This window comes from Lissotriton vulgaris, chromosome 12 (genome assembly GCF_964263255.1).
Source record: "Lissotriton vulgaris chromosome 12, aLisVul1.2, whole genome shotgun sequence".
Classification (NCBI taxonomy): domain Eukaryota; kingdom Metazoa; phylum Chordata; class Amphibia; order Caudata; family Salamandridae; genus Lissotriton; species Lissotriton vulgaris.
This window is the reverse complement of record NC_141700.1, coordinates 254810151-254832587: the sequence shown is the minus strand read 5'-3', so window position 1 is coordinate 254832587 and position 22437 is coordinate 254810151. Positions and strand designations below refer to the sequence as shown.

The window sequence follows — 22437 nt, the reverse complement described above, 5'->3', positions numbered from 1 at the left end:
GGTTTCTGTTAGCAGTTGTCCTGATCAACATAATACAGGATCACGCTGAAGTGATTTTCAAATGGAGAACCTGTCTCTTAGCGGCGTTTTGCACAATTACTTCGATGTCAGATCAAAGCTCTCAATCATGGCAAATCTCACTATAAGTAATTCCAGAATAGTACAAACTGCTGTTGGCAACAGGGGAGTTGTTCAAACTAAACCCTGGAATGTCATATCCATGAGAGATTCCATGATAGCGGTGTGCGATAAATGTTCAGAAAATGGATTCAAATGTCACTTGTTTACATAGTTGGTGGTTTTCTTGAAACTGGCCACGGATTTGGCCATCATAAGCCTAAATCGGACACCCTTCACTAAAGACGCTCTAAATCCCAACAGTGCATTTCAGAAGCTCATAATGGTTTGTGTTGTAATAGTTTTTGATTGTGCTGCATTGCTTACATTTATTAAGCTGGAGACTCTCAGGTTATAGTCACTTATTTACATTCATGGCCTGTTTTTGTAACTGATGCTTCAATGTAATATGAGATTTATTTTATGAAAAGCAGTCTTCGTTACACAATTCCGTTTTCTATAAAAGCCACTAAATTCTGTCCTGTCAATAAAAGGTGTAGTTCTATCTAATTAGTCTGCTCTGGAGATCTTTTTTTCTTTTTTCTTACCTTAATCAGAGCATTTACCATTCCAGTTCGGCTGAGAAGTCTTTGCTAGTAATAGATCTTAGGTGCGCGCTTTGCTACTCTCAATGCTAGGTGATGCTTGGTGCTAAGAGCACACAATGTTTTTCTCAATTCTACGAGCATCTTTGCTACTCCCAATGTGAGAAGAGACCTTGATGCTGCCTACTTAAGAGAGATAACTGGAAAACTTTCAGATAGGTTGGGGGGAGCTTAAACACCACACATGTATTTCAGTGAACAAATAGAGTGAGCACAATGCTCTCAGGGCAGATTAAATTTGGGAATATGTTGGTGCATTGTGCAGCACACTCTACAAATAAACAGAATAAAGCGTCATAGTTTTAGCAAACCGTTCTATAGGAGCACTCTTAAATACACCCAATGGTTAAGGACCTGTCTAGCAAACCCTGCATACAGAATAATCTTCGTAAGGGAGAGCAGGTGCCCGTCCCATTAAATGTAGAAATAACTTGATCAGAACGTACATTTGTCAGTACAATTTTGCAAATAAATCTGCTTTACAAGTTTTACAAAAAGTTTAAAAAATCTATATATGCTATGGGACATGGCTTCTTATCTTTTTCAATATCGAACTCATGTGTCTTAATTTTTACCACCCACTTCCTTCAAGTTCTCGTCCTGTACCTTCCAAATAGATTCTCAGATATAGAGCGTGACTTGTCTGAGAATCTAAATGAAAGGGGAAGGAAGGAAAAATGTAAATCATATCATGGTTTCAAACCTTTATGATCAAACTATCCTTTAGGCTCGACGAATACACCAATGTGACAGAATAAGAACTTCAGCGGAATTTATATAGATGGTGGTAACAAGGTTATAAAAAACATGGAAGCGTCAGTGAGTCTTTGTAGTTGTTATAGTAATTTGTATTTATATAGCGCTTATACCCCCTGACTAGATCCCGATTGAGTGTGGCGGGAGAACCGGCAGCCCGCAGTGGCCCATGACATTATACCAATCCTTATTGGCCACGGCGGTGCCGATACCGGCACCGCCTCCATTGGCCGCCGCTGTCCACACCGCCACTGGAGCTACTATCTTGGTGGTGGCAGCGGTCCAACTGCACACCTTGTAATCGGGAGGTCAGACTGCCAACGACGGGAGGCGGTCCCAGGACCACTGTACTTCGAATCGGGCCCTAGGCGTTTAAGCGCTTTGTAGCGAGTAGTACGCAACTCCAGAACACAAAATTAGTGTTAATGGGTTTTATAAAGCGTGACAGCTGCCCCAGCAAAGAGGCGTCCTGGCGCTGACGGCAATGAGGTGGACAAGAACAAGAGAGGGTCCAAAGGGAGGCCTACAAATTGGGAAAGAGAAAGGTTTTGATTGCTTTCCTGAATTCTAGATAATTGTTAAGGCCACAAATGTGGGCAGGCAGCGAGTTTCAAAGAATGGCCGCTCTGTGCCGGAAAGAACGACCTCCGGCGCGAACCCTCCTAAACCGGGAAACCACCACCAGGTGTTGTCCCATGGAACAGAGCTGGTGGGCGGGAACATAGGGTAAAAGCAAGTCGACCAGGAGAGGCAGATTTCAGGACTTTAAAGGCTATACAGAGAGCCTTGTTTTAGAGAGTGAGGGGTAAAAATGTCCCAATCCCTTACTAGCCAGAAATTGCGCGTGGATTTTTATTTATTGTTTTTTTGGTTCTTGCCCTTGACAGGGGGAGAGACCCCTAGCCCCCTAAAATAAACAAGAGTTCAACATGTTTGTCTGGGCAAGATTCGTTTTTTCAGAATTTTTCTGGAAGAAATTCCAATCATGCACTGGTTTTTCATAAAGTGATTTGTAAATTTATTTGTACTCTATTCTTAAGAGTAGGAGAAACAGCCAACACGTGTTTCGCCCCCTTACATTGCTATCTGGCCTGGGGCTTCCTCAGGGCGAGTAGAGGCTTATCGATGCTATCAGCGTCGTGGATACGTTTCTCAAATCTTGGGCATAATGCCAGGTCGGGATGCGGTGTCTGCTCACGTTGGTATACAGAGAACCTTGAACTCAATCCGCCTAGTCATATGCAGCTAGTGGAGACAGCGAATAGTGTTAGTCACCGAGCAGGCTCTACGCAAACCAAGGAGAGATATAGCGGCCGCATTCTGTACTCTCTGTAGCCTATGTATTTCTGTCTTGTTAGCTCCCAGATACTAGTGAGCTAGCGTAATCAAGTCTAGACATAATCAAGGCCTGAATTAGAGGTTAATAGTAAGCAGATTAGTATTTTATTTTCTTTGCTTTGAGCGTTAGTTGTGATAGGTTAATGCCCTTGATTTCTTGTGTTTTAGTAGAGTTTAGAGTAGGGATAGAATCATGTCATCTTGTAAAACCAGCTTCAGCCATTCCTAACGTTTTAGACAACCGCACACTGCATTCTGGGCATGTAGTGTCAGTTTTGCCATAACCCTCAGGTTGGTTAATAATCACAGGGGCGTAGCTACCTTTGGAGCAGCAGGTGTAATGGCACCGGGACCCATAGCCCTGAGCGGCCCATTGAGTTATGATGGAACTGACACAGAAGCAGTAAAGTGACCTTTAGCATTAAGAAACTAACACCATAACAGGTATTCCAAAATCATCATGAATGTTCCCGAAAATATTACCTTGAACGTTTTTTGTAAATGCACACATTTTGTCCCAACACACTAGCCTTTCATAGGTAATAAATAAACATACTTTCCCCAAACATTAGTTTGTTTAATTCTGAAAATGCACTCTTGTCTTCAAACATCAGCTACAGGTTTGTGAAAATCCAATTTTTATCCCCAAATACAACTTTTAATATTTGATACATAAATTATGCTTTTTGTCCCCCAACATCAGCTTTTCGCTCCAAAGTATCTGCTTATTATTTCCAATATATTTTTACCCCAGTATGTGAGCTTGCCATTTTAATCGAATACTCTGAATGTGTCTCTAAACAGCAGCTTCATATGCCCATGTTTTGATCTCTTTAAATGGCCGACATGATGTGCCTGTGTGCAGCTGGAATGGTTTCACATACCCAGAATCCGCTTTAAATGCTAATGTAGTGACAGCTAGTTAAGAACTCATCGTTGTTCCGGGTAAGTGCCGGACTGGAAGCCAAAATCAGCCCTGTCAAATCACCCAGACAAGGCAGGGAGCCGTAAAGAGAGTGGAGCCATGGGGGCTTGGCTTGGGTGATGGGAGCCTTTTCTACTGTGAACACTTACCCATATCCTGCCGCCTACCAGGAAGTGAAAGAATGGCCAGTAGACCTCGGCTCGCGCTTCTTTATAGCCTATGGGGAATTGCCATTTCAACTTCGCAATGCCACAGGTGTATGTGTTGCATTGCCTCGTAAGTTTATACATTGATCCCAGAAAATTTTACGGGCCAGACCCAGTGATCGCCGTCACGCATGGACCCTCGCTCCCTACTAGTCCATCCCTGGGACCCTGCTTGTGCAGGGGATTGATACGTTGCCTTTAAAAACGTTCCCACATAGACCGACTCCCAGCAGAGTGACGCTTACAAAGTGCATTTAGACACAAATGTATAGAAACACCCAGTGCTTAATTTGTAATATAACAAGTGCCGGTGCCCATTGTTTTGTTTTGAAGGCTCCTGCCAGTGCTATCGAAGATCAGGTTGATGAATACCAAAGCTACATAGCCTTTATTGCACTCCATGCCTCTTCGATCCATCTTCAGGCACTCCTGAAATACTCCAGCTGCCACTGCTTCTGCAGGATAGTCCATGTTTCCACTCTGCAACCTCATGCAAGTCAAAGTCCTCCTGCTCCCTTACTGCTGCCATTTAGGCAACCTGGAATGTACTGATTCAAGGCAGAGCAAGAGGCAAAGCCCACGGTTCCTCTCTCCAACATCTACGGGTGTCAGCCAGGGTACATGAAGTCCCCCACAGAGGGACAAGACAGGCCGCGGTACTGAGCAGAAGTTGAAGAGTTGCTTAATAGAATCATCGTAAAACCTTTACACATTGTATGGAATTGTTACCATTTTTTAAAGTTTGCAAGAGCAACATCCTGCAAATTTCCTTCATGCATTTTTTTTTCATTTAGCAAAATAAGTAAAACATTCTTTGGAGTGTTTTCGTTGATTTTCTTGGGGAGTGGGAGGGCGCGTCAAATTGGCTCTTGAATTATATTTCCCTGAGAAAATGAGATGGTACTAGGGGGGTTATAAAAAAATCATAATTTTGCAACTTAATCAAAGTGCTATTGTAATTATGTTTCAGACTACTAATTGTCAATGCTCAGGACCTTAGAATGAAATGACGCAGAGCATTGGGTATAGGATTTGCTTGGAGATAAAGCCCACTTCCATCTTTCAACTACAAAACACATTCTGGGCCTGTATATGTTTTGGCTTTCTGGACACCCCCACTCACATGTACAATATGGTGCTGATAACTTCATACATTATTCATCAGTCTTGTTCCAAAGTGCAGGATTAAGATTGATACAGTGGTAGCTGGCTAGGCATGTGGGTTTGAGTACAGTTCTTCCTAAAGGACCATCGGCACTGCTCAGTTTGGGGAGGGGGATTGCCTGTATCTGACCAGGTTTAGGGGAAGACCTGTGATGCTGTGTGTGTCAAGCTATTAAATCCTGATATACCTATGTGGCTGGAATCATGGGTGTGTGGGAAATTTTCGCTGATGAGTATTAACAGCCATCAGGCTTTGTTTCATATTGTTCATATGTATGTGTTTACAGTTGGATGAAGCCCATAACCAGGTCCGCAAGCTGCAGAGATCTCTCGATGAGCAGACCGAACAGACAGAGAATTTGCAAGTCCAACTCGACCACGTACAATCCAGGTGAGTAGAGCTTATTCATTGCTCCTTGTGCGGGACGGACACTGTGTCCTTGCAATTCAAGAGCACTTTCACAGATCCAGTTGAAGGAGCAGTATATGTACCAAGCTGGGTAAGATGAAAACAAGTTAACTGCCCCAGGAAATGGTAGGCGCGTTCACTGGTCTCAGTAGAGATAGGGCACATTAACTGGCACTTGTAAGTGCACAGCACATTCACTGATGTGGTTAATAGGATCTTTTCGGCAGGCTTCGGATTGGTATTTCAAAGCATGAAAGGCGATTGGCCATAGCTGTGTATGGATGAATCTTTTGCCATTTCCTTAGCAGTAGAAATGGCAATTAAATTTGTAGAATAAATGGCATTTCTATAAACAAATTCTCAGCACTAGTTGCAACACCATGGAATCTTTTTCTGCTCTATGGTGTTTCTCCCCACTGTACAGAGTGATCCCTGGATTCTCTGGTTTGGATCGTTGTGTCAATTATAAAAGATGGTCAAAGCTTCTTCAATCATCATATGGTTTATTCATGTGCTCTTGCTCCTAGGAACCTCGTCTACCCTGATCCCTGTTACCCCTTGTGTGGTCTTGGTCTGTGATCCCCCACTTACTGCTGCTTTAGATCATTATTGAACCTAGTATCCATCACGGTTAATGAAGCCTCCCTAGTCTTTATGGCTACAGCCGCAACCAACTTTCCCATTCACCCGAGTTCATCAACTCTGGTTTAGTCTCATTCTGTGTTGGTCTTCATTTTCTGAATTTTTTTGGGCTTTGATTGCACATCTGTGCAGGTGTTTGATTTTATCTCCAGAACGTTTTCATTCACTGCAGAGACTGTCTAGCAGGTTCGGTTGTGAGTCTACAAATGTTGGCCCTAGCCTAGGATTCTGGATACTTGGACTGCAGTGTCCAGCCAAGACTTGATAATTCTCTTTGACTCTCCAGTCGTAGCAGAGTTCGAGCAACTAGTTTCCTCATAGCAAGTGTTTTATATTCTCTATTGGAGTTAGCCACTTCAACCTTAGGGTATAGATTATGTAAATTCTGCTTGTAATGTCCTATGCCTAGTGTGGGAGTTTTAAGCTAGTCTGTTGGTGCTGGCTGGTGAAGGAAGACCTAGTCGTGATTGTTTCCGCAAATAAAACTTCTTGAAAACACCACTATTGTGTGTTCTTTAATATATTTAGCAGGAAAGAAGCAGCATTGCTCCAGGAACAGCCGTGTGGTCACTAAAAGAAGCCTCAGTGTGATCCCTGCTCTATTTTGACGATGAGCCTGCACCTTAGCTTTCTGCCTGTTTATCTTTGGTTGCCAGGAGCACTTAAAGAAATTTCTGCTCCATGTTAAGATTAACATTTATTTATAGCACAAGAGCTAGCGCGACAGTTAACCCTCCCAGAGTGCTCGTGTCTTGTTGAAAGAAAAATATGGAGGCACGGCGTGAGGGCAACGGTAGCAGTGTCGAGGTTTGAGAGCAAACGCAAGCCTTCTGCACCCTGCTCTGACTCTGTTGTGGCATAGAAGTGAGCAAGCTCTACCCGCTGTGAAAAGACATTATGTCCGCCTACCGCATATTATCTGATTGTCTATGGGAGCTCAGAAAAAGCCAAATCCCCTTGCCGTGCCATTTCTTTAAGGATTGAAGCATCCATTTTTACTGTTAGTGTTTGGGGATTGCTCCGCGCTCTCTGATGCTGTCTTACCATCAGTGTTGCTTCAGATCTGCTTCCATGGTCTATGTAAATAGAAGTAGAACAACAATTCTATCATCATCTGGTTATAGAAACAGGACAGTCTGCCTGCTGAGATCTCTGGTGGTGGAAATAATCTGGACTACCATTTATATGTGCAAAAGATACCATACCATGTGGAAATAGTGAATTAATTCAGAATAATACCCCCACCTTTATTTTTAGTTGTGGCAGGGTCTCCACCAATTGAGTGGAAAGAATTGATAGATATTTTGGGAACTATATAGAAGCACTAGATAAGCATAATTTTCATCCATCCAGAAAGAAAGCTATTGTTCTAAGCGCTCTTGGTAAAGAAGGGCAACATATTGTTAAATATTTACCCATTGCTCTGGGTCAGGATGGTGAACAGATGACTGATACTTACAAATCATCTCAACAAAGGCTGGGAAATAAGGTTTCCAAAGAGACCAATGTAGTTCGTTATTTGCAAATTTAAATGTTATTCTCAACCTCAAAAGCAAGGTGAATCTGTGGATGACTTTGTTTCCAGGCTAAGAGAAATGTCTTTTAAGTGCCAATTTGATGTGATGGTGGATGAATTGATTTGTGACCAATTAATAGTACAGTGTAAGAGCAAATAAAATGTGAGAGAGGCTTTGAGTGGCTGAAAATCCTTTGTTGAAAGATGCTATTGAAATAGCTAAGGTGGTTGAACAGTCAGATTACTGCATGAAGGAAATGGAAACACGAGAGAATAAAAATGAGGAAGTCACATGGGTGGAGAAAGAAGATGAAGGAACTTTGGTTGCGACCAACAAGAGCAGCAATCCTTAGCAAAAGTGGAACATTGCACAAACAGTTTAATAGATGTTGTTTTAAGTGTGGCAGTATGCTTTACAATTCTGAGTCAAAATATGTTTTTGCTGTGGGAAATGAATGTAGGATGTGTGGCTGCAAAGGGCACTATGTGCGTACGTGTAAGAACAATTCAGAAAACAATGTTCTGTGGTATAGGAAAATGTAATGGCGAACAAAAGTGAGAATGTAGTGTGGATGAAAATGGAGACGGTTTTGTGTGATGATGACAATAAAGATTGTGTCAACAGATTTTGCTGACCAAAAGTTGACTTAAAATTTAAAGGGAGAACTGTTCAACTCATGGTGGACTCAGGTTCACGGTACACCATTGTTCCCTATATGTATTTTCTTACAGGCGTGGGCACGTGCTTTTATTTCCGAAATATATAAACCCTGGTAATTATCAGGGTGAGAACATTTATATAACTGAACATGTGTCAACCAGGAATACATTTCATAATCGAAAATGGGAAAAGTGTATGTGCCGGTGAGTTGGTCCCCCTGATTTTCGGTTGGTTACATCAATATAACCTTCACATACTAATGAAGCAGAGAGCTCCCAACCAGGTTATGGTAGTGGAAGATGTTTCAGTGGATGAAATTGTAGATGTTGCCAAACATGTCTTTGCTGATAAGTTAGGTGAGCTCAGAGGTTATGTACTTAAAATTGTTGTTAAAACTGATGCTATTCCTATCCAATATAAATTGAGGAGAGTACCAATCGTTGCAAGGAAAGACCTCAAAAACGCTTCATATTATAGTGAAAGAAGGCATTATTCAGCTAACAGAGACTTTCACCTCTTTGCAGTGTCAATCAGAATATTGTGGATGACAATTACCCCTTTCCCAACATAAATGAATTGATTTTGATGTTCAAAGAGGGGAAATTATTTAGTAAATTGGACATCAAAAGTGCGTATCACCAGATTAAGGTGCATAGAGATTACAAACCGCTTACAGCCTTTATAACTATGGAGCGTACGTTTCGGTTCACCAGGGTGCCATTTGGAATATCATCCGCTGAAAGCATTTTCTAAAGGATGATGGGTGAGATGTTGAGAGGTAAGATAATGTAATATTTTTTCAAGACAACATTCTGGTGTTTGGCGAAACCATTGAGATTCACAGTTCTGCTCTCATACAGGTGTTGGGCAGGGTTGCTGGGTCTGGGTGAACTCTCAAGAAAGAGAAATGTAAATTTCTTGTAGAGGAGACCGAGTACCTCTAGTATACTCTTTCCAGAGTGTGAGACCTAAGAAAGACTTGTTGAAAGCAATACGAGAAGATCCTGTTCCTCATGATAACGATCAGCTGATGCCCTTTTTAAGGCTAATAGAATAGAACTCAAAATATATTGAAAAACGTTGCTGATAAAACTGAACATTTGAGGAAACTCATGAGGAAGGGCTGCAATTTTGTGTGGGAGAATGCTCAACGGCAAACCTTGAAGAACATAAAAGATGATCTGTGTAAAGCTGGAGTGTTAGCCCCATTTGACGTTTAGTTAAAACTATTGTTACAGTAGATTTCAGTGCTATAGGTGTTGGGGGAGTGTTGTCTCAAGTTCATACCTGTGGTGAAAGAACAGTGACCTTTGACTTGCACTGAGAGGAACTACACTGTGATTGAGAGGGGTACGTTGGCTGCAGCTTGGGCAATGGAATATTGTAGGACTTACATTTGAGGTCTTCAAGTGACTCTCCGTACTGATCATTAATCAATCATGAACAGGAGGTGCAGGAAAAGGTTTGGTATCTCGTCTTCAGGAGTATCGATATCTCATAAAATATATTCCAGTATGGCCTTATTGTCAGGCTGATTGTTTGTTGTGCTTACCTATAAATTGGAAAAATATTGATAAAACTAATGTAGACATTTTTTGAAAGAAGCAGTAGCTAGTGTTGGGGATGAGTGTACCCAATGTGCCATGTCAAAAGAGGGATGGTACCAAGGGATGGATGAGGAATGAGAATCATATCTTCAAAGAAGTAGTGTAGTTGATTGTGAAAGGAATTTAGAGAGAAAGTGCATTGTGTATATCAGTTTGATCGTTTGTCAAGAGGACTGTCTGTGTTGGATGATAATGTCATTATGAGAGTGGACACATTTGTTCCGCCCGAAGGTTTGAGAATGAATTTCTTTGTTTTGGCCCATGATGGCCATTAGGCCAATGTTTACTACGAGAAAGTTGAGGGAAGATTTCTGGTGGCCAAGGATGAATGATGGTGAGGATGCGTGGGTAATGCGGTGTAGTGACTGTAAAGAAGGCGAGAAAAGGTTGTTAGTTGGGACTCAAGCGTGTGTTGGAATGATAGAAGGTCCTGGTGTAGTGTGGCACACTGTGTGCATGGATTTTATTGGCCCTTTCAGAAGAATTGGAGGGGAGCTTAAATGTGCCTTAGGTATGGTGGATGTTCATTCAAAGTGGTTAATTGTACAATTTCTCAAAGAAATAGCCACTAAAGCCACAATTAGGGCCTTAGAGGATAAATTTCCAGAAAAAGTTGTCCTTTTAAGTTAATCACAGAGAATGGGACTCCGTATCAGATGGAATGAAAACATTTTTGGGAGTGTGTGGGATCAAACATTCATACAGCAGTTTGTACAATCACAGGCCAATTGCATTGCAGAAATGGCTAACGACAGGGTGAAGGGTACTATCCAGATGGTAGAGGCTGGTTGAAAAAATGTCAAGTTGGCAGTAAATGATCTTTTTCAGTTCAAAAGGGATTTTATTAAGGTAAAGGGGTATAATGACGAGCAATAACATAAAAATAAGAAAAACAATAAGCAAATGCATACTGTATAATACAACAGTTGAATTGGAAATCATACTAATAAGAAAAATTTAACCTGTTCAAAGCTGAAATAGTAGAAGCAGTTCTATCATGAAACATAAGAAAAAATGAGAAAGCAAATGTTACAAAATTGGTAAAAACATTATAATACATAAGAAATTGAAACAGAATTCAATAATAGGAGAAGGAAGTCAAGGAGGTTTAGCTACTTCTTGTTGTAAGGGAGTAAAAGAGGAAAGGGGCCTAGCACTAGAGTCAATAAAAGATATAACTGGTTCCCACAGCACTAACCGTTTGGGTGCTAAATGTGGTGGGTAAACAAATGTGGTATCTAGTCTATGATTGTAACAAACAGCATACCACCATGCTTGATATGAAATTTTGGTAAAGTCCTTCCAATTTGTAGTAATTTATCGGAAAGCTACTGCTATCAATAAATCAATGATTCTTGTATTCGTGGGATGGTGTTCCCAAATAAGAGATAAACTACCCAGCAAGATATGCAAAAAAGAAAAGGGATGATTGGAATGAAAAATCAAATTACGTTTTGACCAAACTCTTTCCCAAAAAACTTGAACAAATGGGCATGTAAACAGCATATGAAATAAATCTGCCTGTGGCGATGAGTAAGACCAGCATGCATGTTAGGTGTCTCAGCAATAGGAGTGAAGGACAGAGGGAGTAAAAAGAAGTCTGTTGTAAATAAAAAAGAGGGTTTGAGTCGTGTTTGCAGCTCTAGATGACTTCCGAAGCTTGAGCCAAACTCTATTCCAAAAATCTACATTCCAGAAAACGTCCAGATCTTTTTCCCAAGCGAGTTCTGTTTTAGTTTTCTTTTGCGAAATAGGAGCAGAGTGAAAAAATGTATAAATAGTAGAAGCTTTAGGACCACGAAGCAATAAAGTACGCAAGATATTCGAAGAAGCAAGATCGGCAGGAGCAACAACAGAGGGCGCTGTGTAATGGATGAGAGCAGATTGAATAGCACATGTTAAAAGGGAGTATTTTATGCGAAAGGAGGAGGGAAAATCTAAATCATCACACACCTTGTTAGACCTGTCTGGCTTTTTGCGTAGTCCCTCCAATTTATTATTTATTTTGTCCCCTTTTTGCCCCTCATACCTTTATTAATTTTTGTGTCCACTAGCTTTTTCAAGGTGTTGGTCAAGGGGATAGGTGTTCTTTCACCCTCATAGTTTTTCACCTCAGGCCTAGAGGCCTGTTCTGACAGGAATATAGTTGGAGTCACAAAATGGTGGCTACCAACTGTCCTAACTGCCAAACCCAGAACCTGTCCCATAGAGTAGAATAGGGCGTTCCAGAACCTTCTGGTCCCTTCTGGACCTCTGAGGGTCAGCCTATAAAAGGTGGAATGCTGGTCAGCCATTTTGTCTTGCCAGAGAGAGTCAGCTGTAGGACAGGCTGTAGCTGAAGGTGGGGGGAGGCTAGTCAAAGGGTTGACCTCCTGGACTGGTATGCTGCCTTATTGATCCACCACTCTACCCCCCTTTGGGTTACTTGTCTTGACCCCGCTGTTGAGGGTTACTGGAGACCCTGGGCGCCTGACCAATCCCTAGACTGGAAGAATGGGGATGTGAACAGGGGAAGGAGACTGCAGCACTGTGGGGTGCAGTCCTCTGCACAGTGTAAAGACTTTAGTGAGACTGTTGCAGAGAAAATCTCAAACGGAGTGGGGCTAATCCTTGTGGCCCCCCCCTTGCTCAGCTCGTTAATTGAGTTCTGCCCGATTGCTGGAATCTCCCCCCTGGTGCCACAACCCCACAGTGTCCCTCTTCCTACCTGTTGCAACGAGTGCTGAGGGAGCGGAGGCAGTGAGACGACGAGCCGTTCTGCTTCCAAATCGGCGCGTGATTGCTGAGGGAGTGGAGGCAGTGAGACGACGAGCCGTTCTGCTCCTGAATCGGCGCGTGGCGAGCGGCGCCGATTTGGAGCTGTAGCTGGAAGTCCTGAGGTGAGGAGCGGACCTGGAGAAGCCCTTGTCGATTTCCGGGTGGGCGGAGAAGAAGGGCAGCGCCGTCCAAGCAGCGCGGTCTCCGGCGGTGAGACACTCGCTTTCCGCGCATGCCCAGTTGAGCCGCCGGGCTCTGTGAGGCAGAGCCGGCTAAAAGATTGAAGCGGAAGCGGCGCTTTCCTGCGCAGAGCAGCCTCGGCGGAGCCTGCCGTGATTGTGTGGCCTGAGGCTAAGGAACCGGCAGCGGAAACGTCCTCTGACTAAGGGGGAATTGGAATCACCGCTTTTCCCCGCGCCAGCACCGAGTGAGCAGTTAGCTGGGCGGGAAGTAGCGGATTTGGCAGCTGGGACTTCTGTGGAGCCTCAGGTCAACAGCGACACGTGGAGACTTGGGAAGCCTCGTCTCCACGCTACAGTAAGGAGAACGTGGGGAAGGAGGGAAGACTGAGCCCCTAGAAATTTACCTCCTCTCCTCGAGGAGCAGAGGAGAGGGGCCCTTGAAAGTTCTGACTGAGAAGGGGGAAAGTGGTACTAGAGCTGACAAAGAAGTAACTTAAACACTGGTCATTTTCCTCAGCTGTGTATATGAGGTGGGGAGTAGCTTGAGGACACAACCTGTGAAAATAGTGCTGGAGGTGCCTGCTGTTTAAGTAAAGTTATTAGTTCATTATAGAGGCTGCTAGTGCCTATGTAAAACTCTTGTGTATTTAAACCCTCTCAGTGACTGTTTACCTGTTAGGGGGGTTAGAGGTGCTGTGGGAGAAAAGTTTAGAGCACCTCATTGAAGTCAAATCTAATCAATTCTGGAGTCTAATTAAATGTGCTATTGATGTTGATTGATGTTATAAGTTAGCATTTCCTAAGGGTTTGTATTAACCTCATGACTAAACTGTATTGAGCTATTAACTCTAAAAGGAAAACTGCTTAAGGTGATGATTTAGCAACTTTGAAAGTCTAAGAATAGTTACAGGATTAAATGTACAATACTGAGCTGTGATTTTAAAAGTCAAGAAAGCAATTATTATTTTTATAAACAAGCTCCTATTTTTCCAATACTGGTGTAGTGTCCTTTTTGTGTGTTATTGCGTTAATTTACTGCTGGGTGGTTTGCAACCTTCACACATGTGCCTCTAGTATTTGTGTCTTACCCTAGGCCAGGCTACCCTAGGTGACCTGACATCCCAGGTTCCAACAAATTGGTGTCTAGCGGTGGGATCCTGACTGTGGTTGCAGCTACTCAGTAGTAATTAAACGTAATACACTAGCCTACACCAGGAGTTTTCTCCTAGCGGCCCTCCTAATTTGACTTTTGTTTTTCCAAATTTGTTCCTGGTGGTGGGTGGAGGTTATCCTCAGATCACGCTTCTTAGTTCTCTCCTGAGTGCTCATTTAATCCCATATTTGAAGAATGGAATTAAACCTTGAGGAGCTAGAGTCCTACACTGTGACCCAACTTAACCGCTTCGCCGCGGCGGCTTTTCCCGCTGTGCGCGGCAATTTCAAAATTACCGCGTTACGTGACGAGCTGGCCTTGTCATCCGCGCAGGACAGGTAAGCGCGATGACGAGCCCAGCTCGTCAATAGCCCCGAAGGGGTTAAAGAGTGGTGTCAACGACAGGGGGTATTCTTCAAAAAAGGTGCCGAGAAAAGCGAGTTACTGACAAGCATAAGCGCATGGGTGGGAGCTCATATAGAGGAGGAACAGGACACAGAAGAGGGTGATAGGGACACTGTCCTGGAGACTGCAATGCTGTACCAAGCTGAAGGGGGGAATCGGCTGACAGGTCCCAGGACAATTTCGAGGGAGGGCAGCAGCGTCTCAGTGAGGAGTTTAACTGACGCCGAGCTGGAAGACAGGAGGGAGGAGAGGAGACTGAAATTGGAGTTAGCTAAATTAGAAATGGAGCGGGAGGACAGGAGATTGGCCCACGAACGAACCATAAAGGAGCTAGACCTTCAAGCCTTAACACTAAGGTCTCCTAATCCAAACAATGGTGGCAGCGAAAACAAAGTAAATACCAGGGAACCCAGACCCTATCTAGCCAAGGATGTTATTGCTAGTTACACCACAGGTGATGACATTGCCAAATGGTTAGCCGCATATGAAGTCTCTTTAAGGGCTCATGGGATCTCAGAAACTCACTGGGGGGGTGGGCTGTATAAGTATATGCCACCTGCTGGCAGGGATACCTTGTTGGCTCTGGAGCAGGATGAGCAAACCCACTACCCTACAATGAAAGTGGCGCTGGTGAAAAAGTTTTGACTTACCCCCGAAAAATACAGACAAATACATTAAAAAACGAAGTAAAAGAGGAAGAAAAAGCAGGATCAAGAAGAAGAGCATTATTAAAACGCCACTTACGGGGAGAATTAGGTTTATTTAGAACGTCAAGATGCACAGCAACAGGGGCATGATCAGATATCAAAATAGAACCAATATCTGATCTAACTAGTGATTGAGAGATATTGTGTGATACAAAAATGTAATCTAGACAAGATTGAGTGTGATGTGTCGGTGAGTAGGAGTACTTCCTCAACACTGGATTGCAAAGTCTCCAGGCATCAATGAGTTTGTTGTTTTATGGTAAGTACGAAGGATTTGTGAGATCTCTGAGGTATGAAAGGGCTTGATGAGTGACGATCCAAAAAGGGGTCAAAAACTTCATTGCAGTCACCTGCAAGAATAAAATTTTCGTCATGACACTGTGTCATTTGTTGGGAAAGAGACGCCCAAAAGGAAGGGTCACCCACTGTCAAAGCATAAACATTCAATAAGAAAACCGGGATGTTGTCAATCAGAAAGTGAACGAACAGCCACCTACCTAACTGATCGTGACAATAAGACAAAATTTTAATGGGTAGGGATTTACGAAAAAGAATAGCGACTCTATTGCGCTTACCTTCACCTGGGGAGAAGAGAACCTCACCCACCCAGCCCCTCTTTAACTTAGCAGATTCAACATCTGATAAATGAGATTCTTGTAAACAAGCAATGTCTGTATCTAACTTAGCTAAATGCGTCAAGGCTCTTTGTCGCTTAATAGGCGAATGTAATCCTCTGACATTCCATGAGACAATTTTTACAGGCATAGAAAAAAATTACACTAGTAGAAAACATTCCAATAAGTAGAACATCCTAAAGCAAACAAGGGATAATAAGTAACCAACTAACTGAACAAGGAGTAAAAAAGGAATACAAAAGAGATAAGACAAAAGAGAATGAAGAACAAGAACAAGCGCTGAAAAAAGAGGGAAACGTAAGGTGAAAAAAATACATGAGTTAAAGAGATACATGAGAAAAGAGAAGAAGAAGAGAAAGGAAAGCTAAAAAGGAGAAAAAAGATGATAAAAGAAAGAAACTTACATAAGATCCAAAACATAGGTGAAATGGAGGGATGGAAGGCCACACCGAACAATGACACGTCCAGGACCCACGAGGGAAGGCAGGAAGGAGAACGAAACGAACGGACTTGGAGAAGAGGAGGTAGGAAGGTAATACGCACAAACATGTGTTTAAGCAAAAAGAGAAGTAAAAGATAAATGCCACTATAGAGAGTAACAATGCAGAATAAACATTGTATACATATTAATGACCTAGCGCAATATAAATACATTGATGAGTACTTAAAAAAAAAAAGGAAAAGAAAAAGAAGGAATTAAAACACATAACTAATTGAACACAGTCCACGGTAGCTATGTGGAACTCGTTGATGGAGCAGTGTCCATGGTGTCCACATGAAAGGAGTAGAGAAAACTCTTCAACTTTACTCGATCCTCATAGGTCATGGTTTTGTTATTAATAGTCACTTTGAACAAACAAGGATGGAAAAGGCCATATCTTGCATTTATTGAGCGCAGCTGCGGTCTCAAGGACAAAAATTCCTTACGCCTATCCGCCGTTGATTTAGCGTAATCTTGAGAAAAAAACAAAGATTTGCCTGACCACATAATGCGACCCATGGCTCTCGCTGCAGACAACACCATTAGTAAGTCAGTATACTCAAGAAAGTACAAGATCATGCCTCTCGGTTTATATGACGAAGAGGAAGACAATAGACGTGACGGTGATCCTAGTCAATGTGCTCTTTGAATATTTAGGTTTGTACCTTCAGGTAGCTTAAGAAGAGTTGGGAGAAATGTTTTAAAGAAGGCAAGTGGATCGGAGCCTTCCGTTTCCTCCGCAAGGCCATAAATGCGAAGGGTATTTCTCCTATTTCTGTTTTCCAAATTTTCAATCTGCTTATGAAATACGGAGACTTGTGAAGAAATAGAATCCACCTTAGAAGTGGAAGAGGAGAAAGACTCAACAGTTTGTTCCAACACAGTAACACGTTGGTCAATGGCAGACCACTTCTCGGAGAGCAACTGTAGAGTGGAATTGGTTTCCTCCATAAATGGTCGTAAAGCTTGTATCTCTTCAAGCAAAAGATCCATTGTCACGGATGTACACTGTTTAGGTGGAGAGGGGGGATCCTTCTTCATTCGTTTCGTAGAAGCCTTAGAAACAACAGAGCTATAGGTAGACTGGGGCGCTGAGGCACCTTTAGATGAAGAGGCGTCCGAGACCTCCATGGAGATGCAGTCAAAGCGAGAGCTAGTGCGTATGAGAAATTTGCGTGGCGCGGGTTTAAGCAATTGAAGAACCTTAGATAAACGTCCCATATACCTAGAGGAAAATGTATCCACAGGATAGTACACCAGGAAATGCCAGACGTTGAAACATCAATTAACTAGACCTGTAATGCATATAAATACATAGAAAGCATACCCAATGATGTCAACAGGCTGGTACAATAGAATAGTAATACAATTTCGCAAAAAAATAGAAATAATTAATGCGTCAGCTTATAGGTAAAAAACAAATTCACACCTGAAATAGCAACTCAATTCATGTAAATACGTGAGAGGCAGTTAATACACATCAAAAGAGCAACAATTGAACATATGTTCTCCTAGGCCGTTATAAAATGCGAGGTAAATCCAGGGGAACATAAGGAATAACTGAGGAGCAATAAGGTGGCATTAATGCTGACAATTGACCTCATAAGTCATTGTGGTTCCAAGCCAAAGACATTGTAGGGTTAAAATAAGTCAATTGTAAGGCAAAATGGTTGAATTAGAGTAGGAGTGAGGAAAAAACGCCTGAGGCAGAGAAGCTGTTGAGGGTGAAGCTCAAAATGGCAGCGTTTAGGCTTCGAAGCGCACAAAATCTCCCGTGGTCCACACTCAAATCATGTAAAAAGTACCTTAAAGGAGGATGTTTGAGGCTGCTAAGGTTGTCTGCGCATTAATGTAAACACTGAGGCACCGGACGCCACTAGGAGAAACCTCCGTCTGCAGTGATCGGGAAATTGCACAAAATGGCGGCCACAGCTCTCCAGAGTCGCGCCGCAGAAGAAGAAAGCAGAAAACCACCGTCAACAATAACAGGTGCCCCAGAAACGACGTCCGCTGATGGTAGGAGGAGTCACACAGGCACTCCTACATTCCAGAGGCGATGAGATGCGATGTAAGCGCCGTCCGCTTCGCTCAAAACCCCGCCACCGCAGGAGAGTCACGGAGTGGCTGCCATCGATATTGTTTGGGCTTATTGCACGACCAAGAGGGTTGTTACTGGACAAGTACCATTTGACATGATGAGAGGCAGGGACAATATTTTTATCAGCTTGGATGAAGACTACTGCATTAAGAGGAAGGGTGTTCTTCTAGTGAAGAATGGAATTCAGGTATTGAAGTGGATGATTTCGTGAAAGTGAAATCTGGGCGTGTGGAAGGTGGTCTAAAGAAGGTATGTGGACCTTTCAGAGTTATAGTTTCATTTTTGTGGTGTTGGATAATGGGAAGAGGTGGAATCGAAGGAGAGTTGCCTTATATGGTAAAGCTGGTCGTGCAAGTGTGGCTGAGGAGAGTGGTGGCAGCAGTTTCATGTTGATGGATGACCACGGGGTTCCTGGAAGGAGCAGAGGGAGTGTTAGAGTGCTGTTGATGTAAGAGCGACTCCTGGGTGAAGATACTGAGGGTAATAGAAATTGTGGTGTACAAGTGGAGACAGAGCAAGAGCAAAGGAGAACTAGATTCATAATGTCTCCTGAATATTTGAGGCATTATATTAGATACAATTTGTGTAATTTGTAATACTCCATTATCAGTTTTCTTGGTATTTTATTTGTTTTATTTATTCATTTGGTTTTTTTGTAATGTAAGGGGTTGTGTTATATTCTGTATCGGAATTAGCCACTCTAATCTTAGAATGTAGATTATGTAATTCTGCCTGTAATGTTCTATGCCTAACATGGGATTTCTAATCTATTCGGTTGGTGCTGGCTGTTGAGGGAAGACTATGTTGTGGTTGTTTACGCAAATAAAAATACTTTAAAACACCACTATCTCATAGCAAGTGGTTAGAAGTTTGGCACCACATTGAATACTGCCCAAGTTTATGACACTCAGTAAAATCGAATGTTCAGTCAGAGATATCAATTGTTTAAAAAATGGTCTTTAAGAAGCTCTCAGTTCAAAGGATTAAAACGGAGCCTGAAGGAAAAGCTAGTCTCCAGCACATAATGATTTCTTGGCATGACCCCGAACAGTTTCACCTTAACACTGTGTTAATCTCTGCCTAGGCTTCACAAAGTTTACCACTCATTTTTGGGAACCATCACGATTTTTTTCTGCATCAGACATTTACCAAGTGCAGGAAAGGGAATAGTGAACAAACCTGAAATACAGAGGTGGAGAAAGACGGTTAAACTGTCAAAAGGGGAATAAGCAGGAACTGAGTGAGATGAAGGGGCAGGGAGTGTCTGGAAGTGGATTATAGTGGCATAAGGTGGATTAAAGACTATGCTGCCTTGGTATTGGGCGCATCTACATTTAATTGCACTGGCCGCGGGCTTCTGAGCAGAGTTTTGTGAACCAAAACTCATTCTTCTAAGCACTGCAGTTATATCGAACTCATTGCTCAACTTTTTCCTCTATTTTTCACTGAATTTATATTTGCGAAGCTCCGGGCCTTTGCAAAAATTTGTGTTACGTCTGAAGTTGCAAAGCAGGGATAGAATTTCTCTGGCATTACAGAAAGAGATGAGCTAAGTACATTGAAATCCAGCACAAGTTGCAGTGGGTGTTTCTTTTATAAAGTATCAGTGTGGAATCAAAGTTTCCATGCAGGTATGAATGAGCTGTAGTGATTGCAGTGTACGGCTTCTAGGGCCCCTTCGATTAACAGGGGACTAGGTACTTGGGAGTACCAGATAACTGAAGCCATTTCATATCTTGTTTCCTACACTCCTTAGACCTTTTTGGGTGCACATCTTATAATCCTCAAATGTATCCGTCACAGTAAACGTTTCTGATCTCAAAGGCACCTTGGCACAGCCCTTTGTGCTTTTGGGTTCAGGGCCTGGAAAGGCTGTATCTCTTCCCTTGTCACTCACAGTGACAAGGGATATTTTCTGCCTCTAAAACCTGACAGCTGGGCCAAAGATGGTATCTTACAATACGAAATCAAAGTTGCACTTCCATTAAAATAGACTACATAAGCCATGTTGGTCTCGCCTTATTGAGTATATGTAGGTTACTCTAGCGGATAAATCAGATTGGCATTTTTGGTTCCCTGTGCATGTGATTTGTGTTTAGAGTTCTGCTGGCAAGCACAAGAGTTGGCACTCTGGTAGCCCTCTAGGATGAGAACCACTGGGTGAACACCGAACAGGCTGCAATCTGTAGAAAAAACATTATAAAACGCAGTGTGAGTCCGTGTGAAATATAGTTTTGTCCTTTTGACAGAGTTTCAGTGTAGTAGACCTTGGCGGAATTCTTGACTCATATTGGAATGCTCATAAGACTACAGAAAGATTCCAACAGTAAGGGGCTTCCCTTAACACCTGCAAACAGGGTGTGAAAGCAGGAGGTGTCGAGGGAAAAGCAGGATTTTATTGTAGTGCAGAAGTGTCTTGAAGAGCTCTTCATGATAACTTGAAGCCTGGTGCCAGTTGTCCCGCCCTGGCTGTTTGGGTTGCTGCTAGATTTGAGATGGGTTTGGACTGACTTGCATAGTGTTAGTCCTTACTTGTAATCTCACATCTAATCTTAAAAAACAAAAAATAGCAGGCTGTGTTCTTGAGAAGGATGGAACCAAGCATTTCCATATGATCTTCAGCAACTTGGTTCAGTAATGCTGTACATGTATCATGTGTTGGCGGAGAGAAGAGTAATGCAGTGATTTACAGTGCCTAACATGGCAAAGCCACAGTGCTCGGTGCTATATCACTTAAGACCTGGATTATGTCCTTTGTTGTTCCTGTAGGATAGGCGGAGTAATGGCCCAGGGACGTGGAAGGTCGTCAACACACCCCTTTGGACTGGTGACGCCCCAGTGTGATTTAAAAGACCTTGGTGCTTCCACCCATGAATGAAGCCAGTCTGTGATGATCTGTGCTTCTCATCTACCACCCGGTCTCCAATCTGCCTTCCTTTGGTTCGATATTGGTGAAGGTGTCTTAAAGGCGTCTGTTTCTTTGACGCAACAGATGTTGGAGGAAAGAACCACTCTGTCTTTGCAAGAGAATTGTCATCCGAGTGCTGCTGCTAGTATCGGGTCATGGGTTGAAGGGGTTGACTCCGCGAGTCCTCTTGTTACTGCAGAAAATGATCCTGTATCTGGCGTTTCCATGCACAGTCTATGGGTCCGATTCCGTTGAATTACCGCAGAAGCTGTTGCTGTCACCATACTTGTTATAGCACTGGGTGATGCCATCTGGAGACGCGGCCTGCAGTGCCACAGTTGCACCATTGACACTATATCTTTCATGCCTGTACAGCCTGAGAAGGCCTTTAATACTGGGCAACTGCTGAACCACTGTATGGTGAAAGTGGCCAGCTCAAGACCAGGGAAGCTCATACTAAGCAAGAAGATGCGAATGATCCGCTTAGCTCCTGTATTTCCAAACTCTTCCCCTGAGAAGAGTGAGCGTGGTGCAAAACTCCCAAATTTTAAAATGATTGTGGGGTCTGAACATTGCCCAAGTTTGGGCATTCTCGCCTGCTGAGCCAGTACCAGCAGGTATACACACACGTACACGCTTAAATCCTGGGACTGTGTCTAATCAATCCAAGTGTAGTGCACCCCACACTGCTTGGGGACTTCACATCTACTCGAGTGTGCTTCCGGTGTGACGGAACCATCTCCAACTCAAGACATGGTACCGTGCCTGCGGGCTCAGATTAGAACCGTGGTGCTCGGATTTCACTCTCTCATGCCCCTCCAGCCGCACTGCACGAAGCATCCATCCGTTTGAGAATTTTTCACAGATTAAGCCAGAAATGCCGCTGTCTGGAGCAGTTTGAGTCCCGCAGTTAGAACTTGCCTTTATCCGTGAAATGAACTGTGATTTTTTTTTTAATAATATCCCGTGAAGTGTGCGGTGCCCCCGTCGGCGTGGTGTCTCGCTTAAAAGATGAACGTGCTGCCGCTCCGCGCCCTGCTGGCCCGAGGTCCCCCGGGGCCGCCATGACTTATTCATGCTCGGCAAAGCACAGGCTGCGGGTGATAAATTGCTGTTCAGCAACACTGGGGCCTTTCAAACGGGTTAATACATTTACCAGGCCCTG

General features: G+C 43.1%; 1 protein-coding gene across 4 annotated transcripts in view; it reads left to right on the top strand.

Annotated features, from left to right (window-relative positions):
- Positions 1-22437, top strand: part of CCDC102A (coiled-coil domain containing 102A) — a 360110-nt gene that overhangs the window by 317675 nt on the left and 19998 nt on the right. For all 4 annotated transcript variants that reach the window (XM_086947789.1, XM_086947790.1, XM_086947788.1 and 1 more), the window contains exon 8: positions 5399-5502. In XM_086947789.1, coding sequence (XP_086803915.1) covers positions 5399-5502 — 104 coding nt within the window. The remainder of the gene's footprint in view (positions 1-5398; positions 5503-22437) is intronic.